Raw genomic sequence first — 22,500 nt, 5'->3', positions numbered from 1 at the left:
AGAGCAAATATGTTGTTTGTTTCAATAAACTTTTCGCTGGAAACGGATTCTGTGGTATTTTCTGCCTTTGTGAATTATAATATCATGTTGTGTATTGAATTTTCGAGCTTAAGGTTCAAATGTGATATGGGAGAAGTTTTTTAGTATTGCTCTGTAAGCAGGAAGGGTTCACAGGCCTGTCGGAAGCGTGCTTGAGTTACAACAAAATGAGGCCCAAAATCAGTGAAAACTTGTGACGCAGATGAATAATAAAGTAGCTGCTATTTCCAGAATGATGGAATTACCTGGTGATAAATAACGTCGTACGCGTCTTGGTATGGGGTGCCAAATCCGCCAAAATTATTGTTATACTATTATTAGGCATTGCCTTGTTATTATTAGGCATGACTATTCATTATTAGGCATTCCTCTGTTGTTATTAGGCATGACTTTTTATTATTAGGCATTAAATCGTAATTATTAGGCATTACTTCGTCATTATTAGGCATTGCGTTCTATTATTAGGCATTACTTTTTATTATGAGGCATGACTTTTTATTATTAGGCATTCCCTTTTATTTTTTACACTGAGGAGGGAGACAGCAAAACTGAAAGGCGAACTGATTCCTCTTCAAATCAGTCCTCAAGTAGCAATTACAAAACCGAATTGGAGCGGCTATTTCCCAACGTGTACGGCAAGAAGAGGACATCCTCGACAACTACTCATACAAAGTTCTCCAGCAAGAAATATCGCAGCACTTCCTTAAAAAAAAAGGAGAAAACCGTCACAAGGAAGTTTGTCTGTTTGGCGGACAAAAGTCAGACGGATGTTCCAACCGTTCAAGAGGAAAGGGAACTTTTCCTCTGCGGTTTAGGTGAGAAAAAAATTGCCCTTCCAGTGGACGGTGAATTTCCTCGACTACATGCGCTTCTGGTGGATTCTTTCCCGAGGCTCTCTGATGCTGGAGGGTTTGAATTGATGTACACCGAACCAGGAAAACGCGATTTACACCTTATTCCCACTGGTCCTCAAGGGAACACCGTGGCATACATCTCGCAGTTTACCGGGCAAGGAAGGGTGTATATTCGTCCCATCCAATGTAATATTGATATTGCCGCTGATCAAGTCCATACGGACCCCACCGTTTTCGAGGAAATATGCAATTCCTGTTTGCAATTCGTATCGATGGACAAGTTGAGGGAGCACATGAAGGTAAGAAGTGCAACTGGAATTGCTTGATGTTTAGAAATGGAATATATTTCTTGAAAGAAAGACCGGAATATCCACTTGTCACAAATTATTGTCTCTAATTTAATAGCATATTTTTCATGGTTTCAAGGCCGAACTCGCATTAAAAGAACAAGAAGCGTGTTGACCCCTCTGAACAGATCCAACCTGTGGATGGGTGACGTTATTTTTTATCGCCAACCTCCTCCCTCGATGAAGGGCGAGATGGGTAGATAAGAATTTAATGACACAATGTGTGTGACCAAAACCGTGACTGTGTGTTGCAATATTTTGGCAATATTTTGAGTATGTTATTTTACGGGGTAGGATCCAACATTTCAGTCCTGTTTCATCATGTCTTATTCACATAAGTTGTGGAAAAATGCTTGCCCCCAAAGCCACGTTCCCCCTAGAATATTACATGAAAGTCCATGTTGCGTCAACATTTCTCGGATAAATTCACTTACTGGTGCACAGCAATGTTCGCAGGACTACGAGCTACGTCTGCAACCCGTCCCCACCCCCTTCTCCCATTACATTGCCCACATGTTAAGGAAATATCTTCCTGTTGTTTGCATGAAAGTGTACAGTGAAACAGTTCTATGCCCCCTTAAGTTAATACGGTATTTTAATAATGCGAGTATATTTACTGTAGGACTGTCTTAAGAAGAAAAAGACCTGCAACATCTGTTTACAGCAAGTTGTTGATGACGGAGTCTCCCCAGCATGTTGCAATGATGTGTTTCACAGCGCTTGCTTGAACGAGTGGCATAAAACCTCAGATGGCTTAGGATCTAAATGTCCTGTCTGTAATGAACTGTTTTTCACCATTCATCCCAGGTAGGAGTTATTGCATTGTTATGACAAGTCATAATAACACATCGCAACATATATGTAACATAACATAACAACATAACATAACATAACATAACATAACAACACAACCATTGTATCTAAAGGTGTTTCATGCATAGTTTGTAGTATGGTTATTTATAAGCTACATATAGGTTTGGCCTTATTATATATTTCCAGTATTAGATGAAAAATTTATATTCACCAACCAGCATTCATCCTGTTGTAACAAAAATTGTTGAAAAGTACACCAAAAATAGTTTTGCCTTAACCCTTTTTCCCGGAGAAGTTATTGACTGCCCCAATCGAAACCAAGGACATTCAACACCACCAAGAACACAATCCCAGAGTACAACACATGAATCATCGAGACAACACAGTGAGGCAAGTGACCAATTACCAAGGCAACTGGATACGACAAGTGGCCCATTAGCAAGTACCTCTAATTCAATGTCCTTGAAGGAAACAGACAATACAGATCTTTTCTATAGCTCCTTGTTTGATGATCAAATAACTATAGAGGTGGACTCTGATAACGAGCAAACTACTGATACATTTAGAGAAGTAGAAGTAAGAAGCATAGCACCTCACTTGTCGTTACAAGAAATTTTGTCAGACTTAGCTAGGGGAATCAGTGAAAACAAAATTTCCAAATTTAACATCTGCAGAAATGATATTTGGGAGGGCACAAAAAGAGGATTAACAAGGAAATATTTTTCTCCTGGTAATAAGATATCTGTACGATTCAGTGATGATTCTGGGAGATCTGAAGGTGCTGTGGATTTGGGTGGACCTACACGGGAATTCCTCACTCTTGTCATAGACTGGCTGGCTAATTCTCAACTTTTCTGTGGGCCAAGGGAAGCAAAGTTTTTATCATGTAATGCTGCCTGTTTAGACAACTCGGAGTACCTGTATGCTGGGAAGATAACTGCTTTGTCTCTTGTCCATGGGGGCCCAGGGCTTCACTTTTTTTCGCCTTGTCTCTATGATGCTTTGGTCAATGGTGTAGATAAAGCACAGGCAACTTTAGACGATGTTTATGATCCTGAGCTAAAATCATCACTACAGAAGCTTTCTCAAGCTCAGGCAGTTCCAGATGCCTACGAAATGATGTCACGTAACAATCTTGACACCATTTTGGAGTTAGCGGGCACCCTTAACTGCGTAAAGTCCATTAAGGACATTGACAAAATCGTCCAACAAACAGCCCATTGGTACACTTTGGGACGGGCGTGGCCAGCATTAGAGCAGTTTAAACAGGGATTATCAGATATGGGTGTGTTAGAAGCAATAACAAGTAATCCCAATGCTTTTACTGTAGCTTTCTGCCACTTTCCAGAGGAACTAGATGCACTAACATTCAGTGGTATGCTCATTGTTCTATACAGTGAAGAAGGGTCAAACAAACGAGCAACAGAAAATGTAATCTTGTCTTATTGGCACGATTACTTGCAAGATGCAGAAGATGGTGAAACGATGGTCACCTTAAGTGATGTGCTATTTTTCACTTCTGGGTTGAAACAATTACCGCCAATGCGACTGGGATGGGACTTATCTCTTGGGTTTCTTCATGATCCAGATAACGATAACAATTTATCCCCGTATCCAAAGGCAAATACATGTGGGCCCGTACTGCAGTTACCCATTGTTCACAAATCATATGACGCTTTTAAAGATGCAATGAATTTTGCAATTGGAAACAGTAAAGGGTTTGGTTTTAGTTAACTATTACTGTCTGTGCAGGCAATATTTTGTTCCTTATCTATGTCTCTAGATTACACAATATCAGTGGTGTAAGCTACTTCTTTAAGTACCTGGGCCCGGTTGTTCGAAAGCCGATGAACTTAATCCAGGATTAGCGTGAACTTTTGTTTCATGTTTTTTACTTTTTGGTGAAACTTTCTTTTGCTTATTTTTGTTTTTAAGTATTGACTTCTTCTAAAGTAAAATTTTGCAAAATATCAGCGTAGAACAGCATTTAGGAGTAGAGAAATAAAGTCCTCGGTTAATTTTTAATCTGGGATTAGCGTTAATCGGCTTTTGAACAACCGGGCCCTGGTTGATTAAGAGAGAGCCACATTAGGGTGGGCAAACTGCTATTTGAAGCTTCTCGTAAAAGTAGTTACCATCAATGGTGTATGTTTCAAATGTGCTTATCAACGTTTCTTTGCATGCAAATGTTTGTTGTTTGAAAAATTTGACGGCCCAGAGGAAAATGTCCCCATTCACCTTTTAATGTAGACCTTTTCTTCAGCACGGGGTTGGGGTCTAATGGAATGACACCTAAACACATCCCTCAAAGTCTTTGGTTGTTCATTGCTAGTATTATTTCCTTATGGCGGTTATTCCCAACGTCATTCAATAAAGGTTTTACAGTTCTTATGGCATGCACATTATAAACAAACACATAACAGATTTTAGTGTGTTAGTTTCAAGTCGCAAAGTGTTAATGATGTTGCTAAAGATTTTGTGAAATTGTTGCGTTCACATGAAATAAAGAGTTTACCTGAATACAGTGTTACATTCTTATTGACGAACAAAGTGAAAAGTACAGCGCAAAACTAATATAATGAATGTGGGTCATAACACCAGTATGGTCACGCCAGCACTTTCCATAGCAAGACTGCTTGCAAAATCCCTGCATTAGGGCCGTACGCATTGGTGCGAGCAGGGTTGAAAAAGGCCGTAAGGGCCCTACCATGGACATCTAAAGCCCTGGGCAAAGCGATTGCAAAAATATATTAACGTTCATAACATCTGAAAGTTATTTTTACAGAAGTAATGGTTTGCAATCAATCTGTCCAAATGTAAGTATCAGAAGAATTTCATGTGGTGTTCTATGGCTCATGTTGCTCAAGAAATTCTCTAGCAAGTCTGTAAAGTTTAAGTTTGTCATCTGTTATAATGGAAGATTCCCGAAGGGAAGCTGTTCTTGAATCGAACTCAGCAAGTTGTTCATCTGTCAGAGGTGAAGAGGTTGGTGGAATTTCTACCGTGTCTTCCTCAAGGGGAACAGGACCATCCCAGTCAATACCATATACATCGGTGACATCCATGGGGTCTGTGCCGTTTTCGGCAGAGTTCAGTGAACCTTTGATCCAAAGTTGAAGAGGTGTGTTATTATTAGCCGTTGACAAGGGATGTCTTGACCAGGCGGCAGACCATTCATGTAAACGATAGTTAATATGAGGAAGGAATGAGAAATGAAGGCACCATAAATCAATTTCCGATAAAGGGTCTAAGATGCCCAGTTCCTCCATCAGAGAAAACAACTCGTAGAAACTTGCCAAAACATCTTCAAATACATCCCGCCACAATCGTTCGATGCGTTGATTATGCACACTTTTACCGACCAGAGCCGAGCCTCTTCCTGTTCCTCGAGTGCTCAGCATATATTTGACAACAACCACATTTTCAGATCCCTGATCACATCTGACTCTTGATGGTAATCCCCACTCTTGTACCGCTTTGATAAAAAGTGAGTACACAGTAGCAGCTGTGTTGTTTGTGCTACATGATAGAAAAACCGGGAGTCGACTGAACCCATCCACACAGCCATGGACAACAAAGCGCCACTTGACCAGTTTATGGTTGCCATCAAAGTGCCAGAGACCAAGTGGCCTCTTTACATTATAAACACGCCTTTTTATTGCCTTGCAGCGTCTTGCTGCAACTGCAAGAGGATCAACCCTTGAAAGTGATTCTCTTACCCGACTTCTCGGAAGAAATATACCCCTTGCACTGAGGTACCCGATTAACATTTTTGAACCACAGCCATGGTTTCCTCGTTTTATGTCTCTGACTATGTCATCTAATTGACAATCCTGTATTTCGGTGTAAAAAGCGCGTACCGAAAGTCCGTATTCTTGCATTCGTCGTTCTATGGTCCTTGCACTGACGTTCAAGAGCTCTGCAATACAAGGGACACTAAATCTGGCTTTCAAAAGCATCGCAAGTTGTTCTTTACTGATGTGAAACGCTGGTCTTCCAGGAGTGCCGCTACGAACAACACTTACTCTTCCCTGCTTCTCATGAAGGACTGACCGAGCACTACTCACCAAATTAAACAGTTCTTCAGGTATCCGTGTCAGTGAATCAAGAGCAGTAATGTGCTTCTGCACTTCTTCAAGCTCTTCTAGCAAGTCATTGTTATCAGATGTCCCAACACAAGCAGCAATCTCTCTCAATCGGGAGGTTATTTCGTACCTTAACTCGGAAACTGTAGTGTTGGTCGTCATTGCTTTGTTGTTTCTCTCCGTTTCTTCACGGCATCTGATGTAATGCGTAAACCCGCTGACCACAATAATACTACAAAAGGAATGCCTCATAATAAAAAATGAATGTCTAATAATAAAAAGGAATGCCTAATAATAAAACGCAATGCCTAATAATAAAAGAGAATGCCTAATAATAAAACGCAATGCCTAATAATGACGAAGTGATGCCTAATAATAAAAGGGAATGCCTAATAATAAAACGCAATGCCTAATAATGACGAAGTAATGCCTAATAATAAAAGGGAATGCCTAATAATAAAACGTCATGCCTCATAATAAAAAGTAATGCCTAATAATAGAACGCAATGCCTAATAATGACGAAGTAATGCCTAATAATTACGATTTAATGCCTAATAATAAAAAGTCATGCCTAATAACAACAGAGGAATGCCTAATAATGAATAGTCATGCCTAATAATAACAAGGCAATGCCTAATAATAGTATAACAATAATTTTGGCGGATTTGGCACCCCATATCTTGGAGAGTAAAATTAATTTTGACTTTGCATAAACAAGAGTTGGGCGATTGTGATCTTTGTTTTGACTTCGCTCCTTTCATTGTCAAACTTTATAACACTTGACAGAAAAAGAAACTTACAAAAACCCGGTATCTTGCCATCATTTGACACAGATGCTTCACTGTTTGGCGAGTAAAGATGCCGCGGTAACTTAATCACGGCGCCCGCTGAATTCCGGCCATGTCACTTTCGATTTTGCAATTTACTTGAACGTAGCAAAAATCTCCCAAAATGTTTGTCGTTGATCGTAACTTTTTATATTCTATAGATCGTTTTCACGTGACGTCATCACCTTCCAAAATCTAAAACTAAAGATCCACCAAAGTTTTTATCCTCATCAGGCATAAGAGGCGGCATATCTATATCTGTTGACAATTTCACAGCTCAATAGCGTGCTTCGTTTGGAAACCAGAGCATTTTGAATTTCAGGATTATGTAGGTGCGTGACACAAAGCTACGATCAAGTTTGTTGAAAAATATATACTTATCTCATGATTTTGAGCCCTTTTAGAAGTTAGAGCATTAGGAAAAGTGCTTATGTAAATGCTTGTTTTTTCAGTAGTGATAATCAGTCGCCTAGATAGCCAAAGTCAGTTCCAGATGTTTACACTATTTTCCGGCCTGCGAAACATTTCGACGAATATCTGAAGTTTGGGGAAACGCAGAGGCCTAAAACTTGGACAAGTGTCTTATTTCTTTATCTGCTATAAGATAACAATTTCTTAGCGTTTTGCACTGGATAGTTTTTGATTTATTTTTTTTATTGCGTGACAGTGAAAACGATCTATATTCAAGGTTCAAAATTAATGTTGTTTTCATGTCGTAAATATTTTATTCTCGATCGACCGTCCGGGAAACTTCCTTCTGCTCTTTCTGAAAACTGTGTATCAATATTTAGTTGCTTTTTCATCAATATTTGTTTTGCATAAAGCACGCTAACAGAATCTGTACCTTGCTGAGTTCGCATTTGTTAGCGTTAATAGTATTTTCGGTCAGATGTTTCTGTTTTTTATGAGGGGTTTATTGTTTTGGTCTCCCATCCCAACACTAACCCCGCGAAACAGGGCTTGACTTCAGTGAAGTTTAGTATTACAAAGTTTTCGGATGCTCAAAGCGCACATTTGTGGTGAAAAGAAGTTGTGAGGGAACTTGAAAATTATCAACATGTCAGCCCAGAAGCCAATGTTTCTCGCTTCTCTTTTATTTGTTATTCTTCAGAGACTGGAATGCTGTATTTCAATACCACACAATTCAGTGCCTTCTGATTTTCTGTAGCACGTACCACAGGCAAGCCAGTGTATGCTTCACAGAAGCATCTAGTTAATGAGTAAAAGAAACTGTTTTCGAGTACCTTAAAAAGTCTCTCTGCTGGACGGTGAAAGTGACCATCATAAATTTAAAGTTCAAGCAAGGGACTTCTGTAAACTTTTTCTGGGAATACCTAAGTATAAGCTGGGATAATGCACATTTAGATACGACTCACAGGTATGTTATTTGTCAACGTGTGGTCTTCTCGCCCTTTCGTCTGGCACCTGGCATTCCCGATGAAATAAATTATTAAATGCATGTGCTAAATTCAGCAACAGGGGCAAAATTGAGATTGATCCTAGGTAGATCAAAGTTTTATCAACGTAAAAACAGTTTTATCAACATAGAAACTACACAAAGTTCAAAGGCATGTGATAGAAAGCATCCATAACCTTTTTGGCAAGTACTGCGTTCCCTAGCAATTAATTATGTAGAAAGGCTGCATTGTTTTCATCTTCAGAAAAACAAAGGGAACATTATCGCCTATTAAACGATCGTTGGTACACAAAAAGCAAGCCACTGTGACTGACACAACAAAAGGGAATTTGGTAAGAAGCCTCATAATTATCTTCTGATCAAAGTTATGCAAAGAGGCAAGATTTAGAGGTTGTTACTGCGCCTTTCAATAACATGCGGACTCTTAAATTCAAAAGTGAACCGACAAATGCGTTTTTCGCTACCGTCAATCAAATGTTCGGGCGGCTCCTCCCAGCTTCCGACTATGTTGAGTGAACTGGGCTCAGCGATGTGATTTGATTACTGCGCGCTCGACAGTAGTCGGAAGCTCGGAGGAGCCACCGCACATTTGATTGACGGTAGCGAAAAACGCATTTGTCGGTTGACCTCCGCATGTTATTGAAAGGTGCAGTAATGTGATTAACGCAAATTGTAAAGGAACCCAACGCTGCTGCGAGGCTAAGCACGCAATATGTAGTTAATGCCAAGTTAAATTATTACCTTTTATTTTATTTTTTATTATACGCTAACTCTTACACTAACCCTTATTGCAATTAAATACTAACTCTACTTGGAAACAATTAATAACATTTCTACCACAGTTAACACAAACTAACGGTACTTACGGAACAATACTGCACTAATTGCATTACACTATTTACAGAATGGTAACAATTATCTTTATGACATGTTTTAAAACGTAAATAAAATTAACAGCTACAAACAAGACTACGGCTGGCTTAAAGAAAAGAGTTACAATGAACGAGAGTGGAAAGAAAAGGACGAAGCGAAATGACATTTATAGTAGTTTTCCCCAGATATTTAAGAATTTATGTAGCTTCCTTTGGGCAATGTAGCTTTGCTTTAAGACATCGAGTTTATCTTGGAGGCGGAGAAGAAAGCCTTCAAAACATAGGTTGCCATCACATGATCTTGTCGCGAAGATATGGAAGTTCATGTTATTGAAAGGTGCAGTAATGTGATTAACGCAAATTGTAAAGGAACCCAACGCTGCTGCGAGGCTAAGCACGCAATATGTAGTTAATGCCAAGTTAAATCATTACCTTTAATACACTAAGTTGAAAGATCATGGTAATTTCATAATTCAACGTATGACATTAGGCAAAAATAGCACCTAGTAGAATTCAAAAGCGTTTCAAGATATTACTAATATCCATTCTCATTACACTCGATCCCCTGCTTCAAAACGTTTCATTACGCAAAGCTTTAGACTTTCAATTCAGCTAAATTCTTTCTCACGAACTGGATGCTGGATCAACTATAATATCAGGCTGGAATGAAATCCCCTTAACGCTAAGAAATCTTAGAAAGAACGACTTCACTAGGAAAATAACAAGTCTATTTTTCGATATTTTTAATTTCTGATGACTCTTATCTAGAAACTTGCGAAATTATTCATACAACAACAACAACAACAAGTTTATTTGTACCACACGTAAATAGGGATACACGAAATAAGTAATAGACTTAAGAAAGGTACAATGCCCCCTAGAAAATAACTAAGAAGCTAATCTAGCTAGGAGGCAGGATAAATAGTTTTACGTCCAAAGGAAAAAAGTCGATTCAGGGAGGCACAAATATAATGATAAAAGATAGGCAAACAAAGAGAACGACAACAGGGAAAAAAAAAGAGAAGAAAAAAAAAGAAAAAAGATGTCAATTCAGATGGACTGGAGTAAAGAGGAAGTATAAATAAAATAATTAATATGACGTAATAACAGACTTTTTAAGGGAACACTTAAATTTGTGAAAGCGAAGAAGTTTTAAAGATGCCCCAATATTATTCCAAAGAACAGCCCCCTTGAAACGAATGCTAAACTTCCCATATTCTAGTCCTGGCAGTAGGAATACAAAATGTTGATTTAGAAGACAGTCTAGTATTATACTTGTGCCTACTTGCTATAGGAGTAAAAAAATAGTGAAACAGCAGAAGGTAACAAATTATGATAAAATTCATAGAATAAAGCATTTTGCCAAATGATATTGATCTTAAAATTAAAAGATAATCTTAGTTCAATTAATCTACTTTAAATGCATTTAATGAGTTCCCTGTCACTGCTATTCCTCTGTTCTTTTATGCGAAAGAATCTTAACTTGATACTGATTTGTGATATCCTTCATCTAGAGTAAACCTTTTAGTCAAATATTATTGAATCCTATTACCAGCAATCAATTAACTAGAATCTCAATCTGTATTCCACTGTAGTACCTCGCATCTTTATAATAGAAACATTCAGTCGCTCTTGTCTTAAATATTAATAATTTCCTTTCGTAATCTTTGTCATTGTAAATATATTAATTAACTATTTTATCTTTGCTCCACCCAACTCGATTAGCCTTGTTAAATTTAGATGTACAAACTTTTCGTTGTAACTAGTACTGCATGTAATAAACGTTGTTCGTTGTTCATAGCGATATCCTTTTTGCAGTTATTTATTATCGATCTGAGGATAAAATTAAGGATTCCCTTGATAGCTCAGTGGTAGAGTAGTGTGTGATGCAATCGCACGAGTCTGCGCCAAAGGCGCTCGCACGCAGAGCACCATTGTTAAGAAAAAATGGGAACCCATCGATGCGAGAAATCTTGATTTTATAGCCATGACGTCATCAACCGTCGGTACGTCCGTCCGTACGTCCAGCCCTCCATGTACGCCAATGTGACCAGTATCATGCTAGTTTACACCATGCATCTTTGATATTGGACCTCCATCTTTTGATCAATTGACACCTGTCAAAACAGGGTATCCGCTGACAAGTATTACGTGACCATATCACGGGCTCAAGCCTAGAGCTCATCGAAGTCAGCTGTTTTCTTGAGGTTGACCACTGAGCAGGTACTGGTTTTCGATTGGATTGCAGGCTCAACCCAGGTTAACTCACCTGAACATAATTCAACGACAGTTCTTACACAGTCAACGCTTTTCGTGTTCAGATAGAAAACGGTTTGGAAGATGTTTTTTTTCTCGCATTTTTCGCTGGTTTCAATCCAGTTTGACATATCATGATATTTGTGGTCCACACTGGTGGCTACGCAGTTATTCAAGTCAAGCATCGGCGGGATGCAAACTTAAAGCTGATAAGGCTGCATGATGCCTGGAGGACCTATGTCTAGAACAGAAACGAAAGGAGAGCGAAAGAGAACGACAACGACAATTAAAACAGATTACCAGTAAGCGGAAGAAGTTACTCCACAAATTCTTTCCTTGGGCACTAAACCGTTTGTTATTTTTACATCTGCGTTATTTAAAGTGGATGCGTATTTTTAATCGGTTCTTCCTTTGTTCAGGAATGAAAATTGAATTTTTATTGTCAACTGGTATTAAACAACAATTATCAGTACTCTTTTGGACATAAAGGAAAAGTTGATCTGTTTGTTTGTTTTGCTCTAAAATGCGAGTAAACAAGTATTTTTTTAAATTCGTTTGCCCAACTGGTTTCCGTTGTGCCTCAACAGTGACAAGAAAAATTTGCCGTTACGTTATAAACACGTATTCGCAATGATTTCTCCTAAAATTAGAGGGAAATCTCCACTAGCTTGTGTTTTCAGAAGTTTGTTTAAAGCAGCCAAATGTTATTTAAAGTGTTGGAGCAGATCGTGTTTAAAGTTCGTCCTTTCTTGGTTGCCTTGCCGTATTTAGCTGATTCTTGTACTAAGCCAACCTGGCGTGTTTCAATGAAATACATCAAAATGTGAATGATCTTGTTTTAAGAGATAAAGTGGAATAAAGTACATCAATAAAACTCTAGACGTCTTTGACCTTGAACTGACAAAGTTGTTTTTATGGCTTCTAATTTTAGCGTGATTCCTATTCGCTGGTTATTGACAGTTGACTCTGAAATATCATGGCTTTTTTTCCTTTTCCATTCGCTCGCTGAGGGTGTGCTTCTTTTCTTTTAAAACTCATGCGGTTCAAGACAAATTCACTTGAAAATTTATTCCGAAACTGGTGAATTTCAAAGTGAACTTTACTTGAAAAACCGGTATCGTACTCATCGCTTCGTGATTCATGCCATATGGGTTTTTAGCGTAAAATTTCCCGTGAAATTCGTTAGTTAAGCAATGAACTTTTCTATACAAGAAAGGAAAGAAAATGATTTAGTTATTAAGGCAGCAACCGGAAACATCAAAACGCGGACAATTCGAAACCTTTTATTTTCACTAACCCTACAGGCAGCAAGAATAAATAACCACGGTGGACCCACCGCTGTCCATTCTGTTTGCAAGTATGGGAATGCGAGCGTATGTGGACCATGCGGTCGAAAAGAAAAATAGAATGTAGTTGTTGCGTTAATACAAGTTTAATATTGGTCTAACCAAATTGGTCTATTCGAGCCGCATGCGAGCTGCGGCCAGCTAGGGGATGGATAAGCAAGAAGGGTTCCATTCTGCGGATGAACAAGTAATATCGCAGCCTCACAGCAGTCTAATACAACCTAAAGATTCGGTAAACCAAACAGGTTCAAATTCGTGATCAAGTTCGTCAAGGAGGAGAAAGGACGCCCAAATTAAGGCCGCCATCGCGAACCTTCAAGCAAAGCAGTTAAAGAAGCAAAAAAAAAATGGAAAATGAGGCAGTGAGAAGGAATTTAGAGAAGAAATGGCCCAAAGTGAATTGTAGTTGAAACTGGAACATCGAACGGGAGCTCGATCTGTTACGGAAAGAAAATGAGAGAACGATATGGCCATAATTTCTGCCCAAGACCAAGCGGAGGTAGCACAGCTTGAGAATGAAATACTGGGACAAGACCTTATGGAAGGTAAAGAGGTCGTTGAGCGAAGGGTTAAGGTCAGTAAAACGTCGCCATCATTGAAACATTATTTAGTTCCCAGTCCCCATACAGTTACTGATCTAGACGGTAAAGATGAACATTCAAGCCCATGTATTGAAGTTGAACCTGCAATGACAACGGGATATGTTTCCCAAGGAAGTAAGCCAGCTGTTTACTCAAACGCATCCCTAAATTATGACAGACAAACTGCCATTTCATATAAAGATACTCCCCTGAGTACAAGTCCCAAGTCTTTGCCATTAAAGAATTTACAATTTCATACCGCTAATAAGGATGTTCCCAATTTGGGCATAAGTTAGTTACCATTTGCCACAGCAAGTGAATTAAATGTGCTACCGTTCAGTACTCCTGCTAAAGTACCTAATCCAGATCTCCTTCAACCTGGAAACAAATGTTCATTCCAAGCTACACCAACCCTTGTCAGCTTAGCTGAAAAGACCCAAGTGTTTGATGAGTTCCCCTTATCTGGACATACGACTATGACCTACCATAAACATAGGTCATCTTGTAATGGTAGTGCATCCACTCCTTATTTTGATACATAAATTTGTCATGGTACTACTCCCCTGGGAAGGGCTACAAGTATCCCTTCGACATCGACTTACAGTACTATTTGTAGTGGCAACTTAGCTTGGGCCTCTTGTGAACCAAAATGCGCGTCCTCCACTCATTACTCTCAACCATCGTTCATGGCACAATGGGCTCCGGGTACTGGAAAGGCGTCAACTCCCCACCCAAGTGATTTTAAAGTAACCACTAAGTATCATTCAGCTCAAGCTGAAGAACTAGTAAATTCATTTATTGACAATCTCACAGAGGGTCAAGAAACTGTCTTCCGCTTGACCTCTGATAGCTTGCAAACAGATTCAAGTGTAGCTCTTTTGCGAGCTCATGAAAAGCAGCGATTACCAACGCTTGAGCTCTTCAAGTTCACAGGCAAACCAATTGATTGGCCAAAGTTTATTGAAAGATTTCGTGACCAAATACACAACAAGACGACACTTGCTGATACAGATAAGATGGCCTACCTATTTCAAAACCTCGGTGGTGAGGCCATAGCTATGCAGTCGCCCTAAAGACATTGAAAGGCCAGTTTAGAAACCCTAATAGTGTTGCAACAGCTTACCTAAGCAACATGCTGGACAGTACCCTTGTGTCGTCGAATGTTAGACAAGCCTTGCGGGACTACTATTACCAAGTTGAAGCATGTACGACGTGGTGTGTGAAGATGGGTCTGTCGGGTATACTCTAAATCCCGGAGTATCTCAACAGAGCAACTATGAGACTACCGAAGCACCTAAGAGTAAGATGGTATGAGCACATAGATGGTCGTACGGATAAGTCCAACCTGGTCGAGTTTGAAAAATGGTTGCATAAATGAGTTGACACCTCGTTTAACCCCCTGGAGGATTTTATATGCGAGGAATGGAGCAAGAAGCAGAGATCTACCAAATCGAAATCAAGCATCAAATTGCATCCCCTTGACACTGGAGCAGAGCTCCCCAACGACACATTTCGTGTGGCTTTGTATTACCTCAGTCTTTATACAGACCAAAGTTTATTGACAAAATTTCTTTGTTCCACAGTAACTGGAGAAGTTTGAAGCTCTGCATTCCTACCTGATTTCATCCAATGAATCAGATGAAGAGCAAGACACACTGGTTGCGAGACTCTTGTCTGGAGAGCAGAGGAGGTATCCACTTTCTTTCATGGTTTGGACTTGTGCCGTAAAGAAAGACTGCCAAACCAGCAGAGGATGCAGTGTGTAAACAGGAGGGTTGGCCCTCCCAGCGACAGAAGACATAATGAAGTCCCAGAGAAACTTTTCTGGGCCATTAAGCTGTAAATTTTTTTTTCTTAAGTCTGTATTTTTATCAAGGATGATACTTGGGTGCTTTCGATTGGGAAATCCAGATTTAGATCTTAAAATCTGGATCTTTCGGATTTCCAATCCAACACAAAATACAACAGATTTGGTCACGGATTTCACTTGTGGGAAATAGTTGTCAGGAAGGTTTTCAATTAGTGAGATCTGTGACAAAATCTGTTTTCAGATTTTAATATCAAAATCGGGATTTTCCAATCGAACGCACCCTCAGTCATCACTGTGACAGTAATCAAACTAGGCTGCACCTATGAGTTCACAGCAAATTGAATTAATGGCGGTGTGTTGTGTTTACTACCTGGTACTGAATAGTAATTATACAATCCCACATAGAGACTAATATATTTAGGCATCTTGGTACAGTACAATTATATTGAGTTACACTGTTCTGTGCCTTTTTGTTCTTTTGTCGTGCAGTTCACACATTCAAAACATTTGGCTATGACATCCTTTTTCACTTTTTTTACTTTCGTGATAAAAGTGATAAAATGTATTTGCAGGGTATAGTATTTGTACCAATGATAGGAAAACATCTCCATATAATTTGTTACTTAATATCTTAAGCTAGCTTGCACCAAGAAAACACTATCATGTGTTAAAAGAGTGTAGCTATCAATTTGTATATAGTATAAATAAATGTTTTGGTATTGTTGTACATAATAGAAATAGGCAAGTGCCTGTTTGAGTCATTGACAATAAAACAGTGGAAGGTATACATGTATCTCATATTTTATTACTGGGGACATAATCAGGGAGGGAGTCAAGTCCTTCTGCCAACAACATTGAATCATTTGAATTTCATTGAGGAAAGTAGCGTCATAGCTACGAACTCAGTAAATGAGAACGTAAATACAACCAAATTTGTAAGCTACGCCATCCAACTGATTTCAAAGTGCATGTAAAATACCAACGAAAAGAAGAAGCCGCAAATGCAGAAAAGGCAGGAAAGAAAACAAAACTCGTGTGACAACACCGCGTTTTCCCTCAAGGCAAACACCTTGTTTTTAAGCGTTAACCAACTAGTGAACGCTGAAGAACAAGCGGTTTTTTGGCGTTCTCCGCGCATTCACTGTTCGGGAAAATGCAAGAAAACTCGCTGAAAACTCCACTGAACGCGTTGTTTTGTAACTGGAAAACCCCAGTAAACAATGGAAAACAACCTGTTTAGCGTGCGTTAACCGCGCGGTAAACACCAGGACAATGAGAGAAAACTCTAAGTAAACTCCGGTTAACACGCTGTTTTGCGACTGGAAAACGCCGGTAAAACAACGGGAACCAATCTGTTTTCACTGCGTTAACCGCGCGGTGAACACTAGGACAATGAGAGAAAACTCCAGTAAACACCAGTTAACACGCTGTTTTGTGAATGGAAAACGCCAGTAAAACAACGAAAAACAATCTGTTTTCACAGCGTTAACCAGGCGGTAAACACCTGGAAAAGGGCTTGTTTTCCTGTTGTTCACCCTGATGGAAAACTGTCGGATAATGGAACGAAAACTCGAGTTCACCGGCTGGAAAACAGACAGAAAACCTTGGATTTTACGATCGGAAAACGCAAGCAAATGTTCGAAAAATGCCGCATTTTGCAATGTTCACCGATCGTTTTCCTAGCGGGTGAACGCTACTTTTTTTGCCGTGTAATTCAACGACAGTTCTTACACAGTCAACGCTTTTCGTGTTCAGGTGGAAAACGGTTTGGAATTTTTTTTCCCGGATTTTTTGCTGGTTTCAATCCAGTTTGACATATCATGATATTTGTGGTCCACACTGGTGGCTACGCAGTTATTCAATTCAAGCATCGGCGGGATGCAAACTTAAAGCTGAGTGTTTATTTTTAATTTACCTAGAGCTGCTTTTTTCTTCTGTATTACAATTTTTGGCATATCTTTACAAGCTCTGATAAGGCTACATGATGCCTGGAGGACCTATGTCTAGAACAGAAACGAAAGGAGAGCGAAAGAGACCGACAACGACAAAACAGAATACCAGTAATAGCTCATATTTAGCGGAAGAAGTTACTCCACAAGATCTTTCCTTGGGCACTAAACCGTTTGTTATTTTTACGAAAATTTGGTTTTATCAACGGAGTTCATAATGTAAATTGGCCCCCGTACAGAGATTCTAAAAGCTGACGTTTCGAGCGTTAGCCCTTCGTCAGAGCGAATCGAGGGATTATGGGTTACGTGTAGTTTTTATAGTAGAGTAGGAGCTACGCTATTGGTGGTAACATGGCAACGTGAAAAATAGGAATATATTAGTTAAATGAAAAGCGTTCGTTAATACCGTGAGGATTAAGGGTGCCGATTTGAAAGATGAATCTTTGTTCCAGATTCCTGAGGCTTTCCGTCGTACCTAGATGTAGGGAAAGGCCGCAGATAGCCATGTGTTTTTTGGAGTGGTTAGGCAGATTAAAATGGCGAGCGACTGGCTTGGATGCATCCTTGTCATTCTTCTCAACATCGCGAAGGTGTTCGCGGAATCGGTCACCTAGTCGTCTACCTGTCTCACCAATGTATAATTTATTACATAACGTACAGGTTATGCAATAAATGACATTTGCGGAGGTACATGTGAAACGATCGGTGATCGTAACAGATCGCTTAGGTCCCGATATCTTGCTAGTGTTAACAATGAAAAGACAAGTTTTGCATCGGGAGCGCGCGCATTTGAAAGTGCCGGGTTGCTCGTTAGTTTTGAGCGCGCTTCTAACTAAAAAGTGGCCTACGTTTTTGTCGCGTTTGAATGAAATAAGTGGAGGTTGCGAAAAGATTCTACCAGTCTCGGGATCATTTTGGAGTAATTTAAAATTACTAAGAATGATGCTTTTGACTGCGTGATTATGAGGATGGAAAGTGAGGGTGAATGGAATTCTGTCATTCTTATCTTTTTGTGACGTTTGTAGTGATGACTGTCGATCAAATTGTTGGGCGCGATGATGGTCCGCTTTGACCACAGAGACAGGATAGCCACGTTTTTCGAAGAACTGGCACCTCTCCTCTGATTTGCTGGAAAAATCGGAGTCATCACTACATAGACGTCGAAGTCTAAGAAATTAAGAATAAGGGATGGAGTTCTTGACATGTGACGGATGTGACGATGAATACAACAAATAACTGTGAGAATCAGTAGGTTTGTAGTGCACACTAGTACACAGCACGTTGCCTCTAATAGAAACTTTGATATCTAGAAAAGCCAATGAAGTTTCCGAAAGTTCCCAGGTATATTTAAGAGCCGGATGAAAAGAGTTGACGGAGGTTATAAATTGATCGAGTTCTTCTCCGCTGGATGAAATAGCGCCGATGCAGTCGTCGATGTAGCGGCCGTAGAATTCAGGTTTGGGGCCGTTGTACTGATTAAAAAATTGGTGTTCAACATATCCTACAAAAAGATTAGCATAGCTAGGTCCCATTCTTATGCCCATCGCTACACCATTAATTTGTTTGTAATAGTTGCCGGCGAATAAAAAACAGTTAAGCGTTAAAACTAGTTCGGCAAGGCGGAGGAGCGTTTCGGAGCTAGGTTCTTTGACAGTGCGTTGATCGAAAAAGTGTTTAAGTGCTTGAAGACCTTCGCTATTAGGAATGACTGTGTATAGAGATGTAATGTCCATGGTGAAAATAAGTTTGTCTTGGCCGGAGAAATTGAAATCGCGGAAAATTTGTAGTGCGTGTGTACTGTCTTTAATGTATGATGGCAAAGATTTCACGATAGGCGTCATAATCCTGTCTAAGTAGCTAGAAATGAGTTCGGTGGGGCAACTACAGGCAGAAACGATAGGGCGACCTGGGTTGTTGGGTTTGTGAATTTTAGGCAAGAAGTAAATGCACGAAGTTCTAGGGGTGTTGATGATGAGATTAGTGGCAGTGTCCGGTAATTCTTGATTAACTATAAGATTTTGAATGGTGTCTTTGACAAGTTTTTGATTTTTGGAAGTGAGATCTTTAGGGATTTTGGCATAAAACGAGGTATCCGAAAGTTGCCGCAAAGCTTCTTTTTGGTAAAGGTCGGACCGCCAAACGACTACCGCGCCGCCTTTGTCGGCCGATTTGACAACTATGTCGTTGCGTTTACTAAGATTTTTAAGCGCCGCCCACTCTTCCGAGGAAGAGTTGGAAAATTCACTCTTCCTCGGAAGAGTGGGCGGCGCTTAAAAATCTTAGTAAACGCAACGACATAGTTGTCAAATCGGCCGACAAAGGCGGCGCGGTAGTCGTTTGGCGGTCCGACCTTTACCAAAAAGAAGCTTTGCGGCAACTTTCGGATACCTCGTTTTATGCCAAAATCCCTAAAGATCTCACTTCCAAAAATCAAAAACTTGTCAAAGGCACCATTCAAAATGTTATAGTTAATCAAGAATTACCGGACACTGCCACTAATCTAATCATCAACACCCCTAGAACTTCGTGCACTTACTTCTTGCCTAAAATTCACAAACCCAACAACCCAGGTCGCCCTATCGTTTCTGCCTGTAGTTGCCCCACCGAACTCATTTCTAGCTACTTAGACAGGATTATGACGCCTATCGTGAAATCTTTGCCATCATACATTAAAGACAGTACACACGCACTACAAATTTTCCGCGATTTCAATTTCTCCGGCCAAGACAAACTTATTTTCACCATGGACATTACATCTCTATACACAGTCATTCCTAATAGCGAAGGTCTTCAAGCACTTAAACACTTTTTCGATCAACGCACTGTCAAAGAACCTAGCTCCGAAACGCTCCTCCGCCTTGCCGAACTAGTTTTAACGCTTAACTGTTTTTCATTCGCTGGCAACTATTACAAACAAATTAATGGTGTAGCGATGGGCACAAGAATGGGACCTAGCTATGCTAATCTTTTTGTAGGATATGTTGAACACCAATTTTTTAATCAGTACAACGGCCCCAAACCTGAACTCTACGGCCGCTACATCGACGACTGCATCGGCGCTATTTCATCCAGCAGAGAAGAACTCGATCAATTTATAACCTCCGTCAACTCTTTTCATCCGGCTCTTAAATATACCTGGGAACTTTCGGAAACTTCATTGGCTTTTCTAGATATCAAAGTTTCTATTAGAGGCAACGTGCTATGTACTAGTGTGCACTACAAACCTACTGATTCTCACAGTTATTTGTTGTATTCATCGTCACATCCGTCACATGTCAAGAACTCCATCCCTTATTCTCAATTTCTTAGACTTCGACGTCTATGTAGTGATGACTCCGATTTTTCCAGCAAATCAGAGGAGATGTGCCACTTCTTCGAAAAACGTGGCTATCTTGTCTCTGTGGTCAAAGCGGACCATCATCGCGCCTAACAATTTGATCGACAGTCATCACTACAAACGTCACAAAAAGATAAGAATGACAGAATTCCATTCACCCTCATTTTCCATCCTCATAATTACGCAGTCAAAAGCATCATTCTTAGTAATTTTAAATTACTCCAAAATGATCCCGAGACTGGTAGAATCTTTTCGCAACCTCCACTTATTTCATTCAAACGCGACAAAAACGTAGGCAACTTTTTAGTTAGAAGCGCGCTCAAAACTAACGAGCAACCCGGCACTTTCAAATGCGCGCGCTCCCGATGCAAAACTTGTCTTTTCATTGTTAACACTAGAAAGATATCGGGACCTAAGCGATCTGTTACGATCACCGATCGTTTCACATGTACCTCCGCAAATGTCATTTATTGCATAACCTGTACGTTATGTAATAAATTATACATTGGTGAGACAAGTAGACGACTAGGTGACCGATTCCGCGAACACCTTCGCGATGTTGAGAAGAATGACAAGGATGCATCCAAGCCAGTCGCTCGCCATTTTAATCTGCCTAACCACTCCAAAAAACACATGGCTATCTGCGGCCTTTCCCTACATCTAGGTACGACGGAAAGCCTCAGGAATCTGGAACAAAGATTCATCTTTCAAATCGGCACCCTTAATCCTCACGGTATTAACGAACGCTTTTCATTTAACTAATATATTCCTATTTTTCACGTTGCCATGTTACCACCAATAGCGTAGCGCCTACTCTACTATAAAAACTACACGTAACCCATAATCCCTCGATTCGCTCTGACGAAGGGCTAACGCTCGAAACGTCAGCTTTTAGAATCTCTGTACGGGGGCCAATTTACATTATCAAATCCGTTGATAAAACCAAATTTTTGTATACTACTTCCCCACCGACGCAGCACCACAGTTTCTTTAGAAACTACCCCTTCATCCATTTGTTATTTTTACGGATGAGTTATTTAAATTGGATGCGTATTTTTAAAATGTGGTTTAATCGGTTCTTCCTTTGTTCAGGAATAAAAATAGAATTTTTATTGTCAACTGGAATTAAATAACAATTATCTGTACTCTTTCGGACATAAAGAAAAAGTTGATTTGTTTGTTTGTTTTGCTCTAAAATGCGAGCAAACAAGTGCTTTTTTAATTCGTTTGCCCAACTGGTTTCCGTTGTGCCTCAACAGTGACAAGAAAATTTTGCCTTTATGTTATAAACACGTATTCGCAATGAGTTTTGGTAAAATTAGAGGGACGAATCTCACTAACTTGTGTTTTCAGAAGTTTGTTTAAAGCAACCAAACGTTATTTACGTGTTGGATCAATTCTCGTATCTACGTACAGTAGCTCTGCAAAACAGCATTCCGCCCAAAGTTACTGAGATTATGTACCAGAAAACAAATTTATCTGAGTCAAGTTTTGAGAAGGCCATTTTACAATATCAGGGGTCCACGAGAAAGACGATTGTAAGCGCTTTGACGCAAAGTACAACCGCAAACAGTCAATACCATTTAACTTTTCCGCCTACGCACCGGGGATTGATTTTCCTGTTACAAATCGCATATTTTGGGGAGAAATCTCTGCTCACTTGCAATTGTCCATGGATTAGAATGTACGAAAAAAGTGTCTGGTGAAAAACATATGAGATCGCCAATCAACTTTGTTTCTGTAATTTATTTTTCTTTAGTATGCGTGCACCGAGAAAACGGAAAATTATTGGTTGCCTTAAAAAAGTTATTCTCTTTAATATTGCTTCCCATTTGGCTTTCCGTCAGCTCAGTTTTGCGTAGCTTGCAGACTATGCACATCATGGCTATTTACGAAAAAGATACCTTCAGGTATAAAAGGAGGTAACGCGCTGACACACTCACTCTAACTCACTCAGCTGAGACCG

General features: G+C 39.7%; 1 protein-coding gene and 1 long non-coding RNA gene across 2 annotated transcripts in view; both read left to right on the top strand.

Annotated features, from left to right (window-relative positions):
- Window positions 1–2,245: 2,245 nt before the first annotated feature.
- Window positions 2,246–3,787, top strand: LOC138013891 (G2/M phase-specific E3 ubiquitin-protein ligase-like). The gene has a single exon (XM_068860935.1). The coding sequence runs from the start codon at window positions 2,246–2,248 to the stop codon at window positions 3,785–3,787; it is 1,542 nt and encodes a 513-aa protein (XP_068717036.1).
- Window positions 3,788–22,470: 18,683 nt separating this feature from the next.
- The window catches only part of LOC138014350 (uncharacterized), a 1,489-nt gene continuing 1,459 nt past the window's right edge, over window positions 22,471–22,500 (top strand). Inside the window, exon 1 of the long non-coding RNA XR_011125299.1 lies at window positions 22,471–22,500. This exon is cut by the window's right edge and continues 182 nt beyond it. This is a non-coding gene — a long non-coding RNA (uncharacterized lncRNA).

This window comes from Montipora capricornis, chromosome 8, assembly GCF_036669925.1.
Source record: "Montipora capricornis isolate CH-2021 chromosome 8, ASM3666992v2, whole genome shotgun sequence".
Classification (NCBI taxonomy): domain Eukaryota; kingdom Metazoa; phylum Cnidaria; class Anthozoa; order Scleractinia; family Acroporidae; genus Montipora; species Montipora capricornis.
Note: the sequence above shows the minus strand (reverse complement) of the source record. Positions and strands in the feature narration are given on the sequence as shown.

Excerpts from the sequence above, each read along its gene's own strand:
- LOC138013891 (XM_068860935.1), top strand. The coding sequence starts at position 2,246 with ATGAAAAATTTATATTCACCAACCAGCATTCATCCTGTTGTAACAAAA.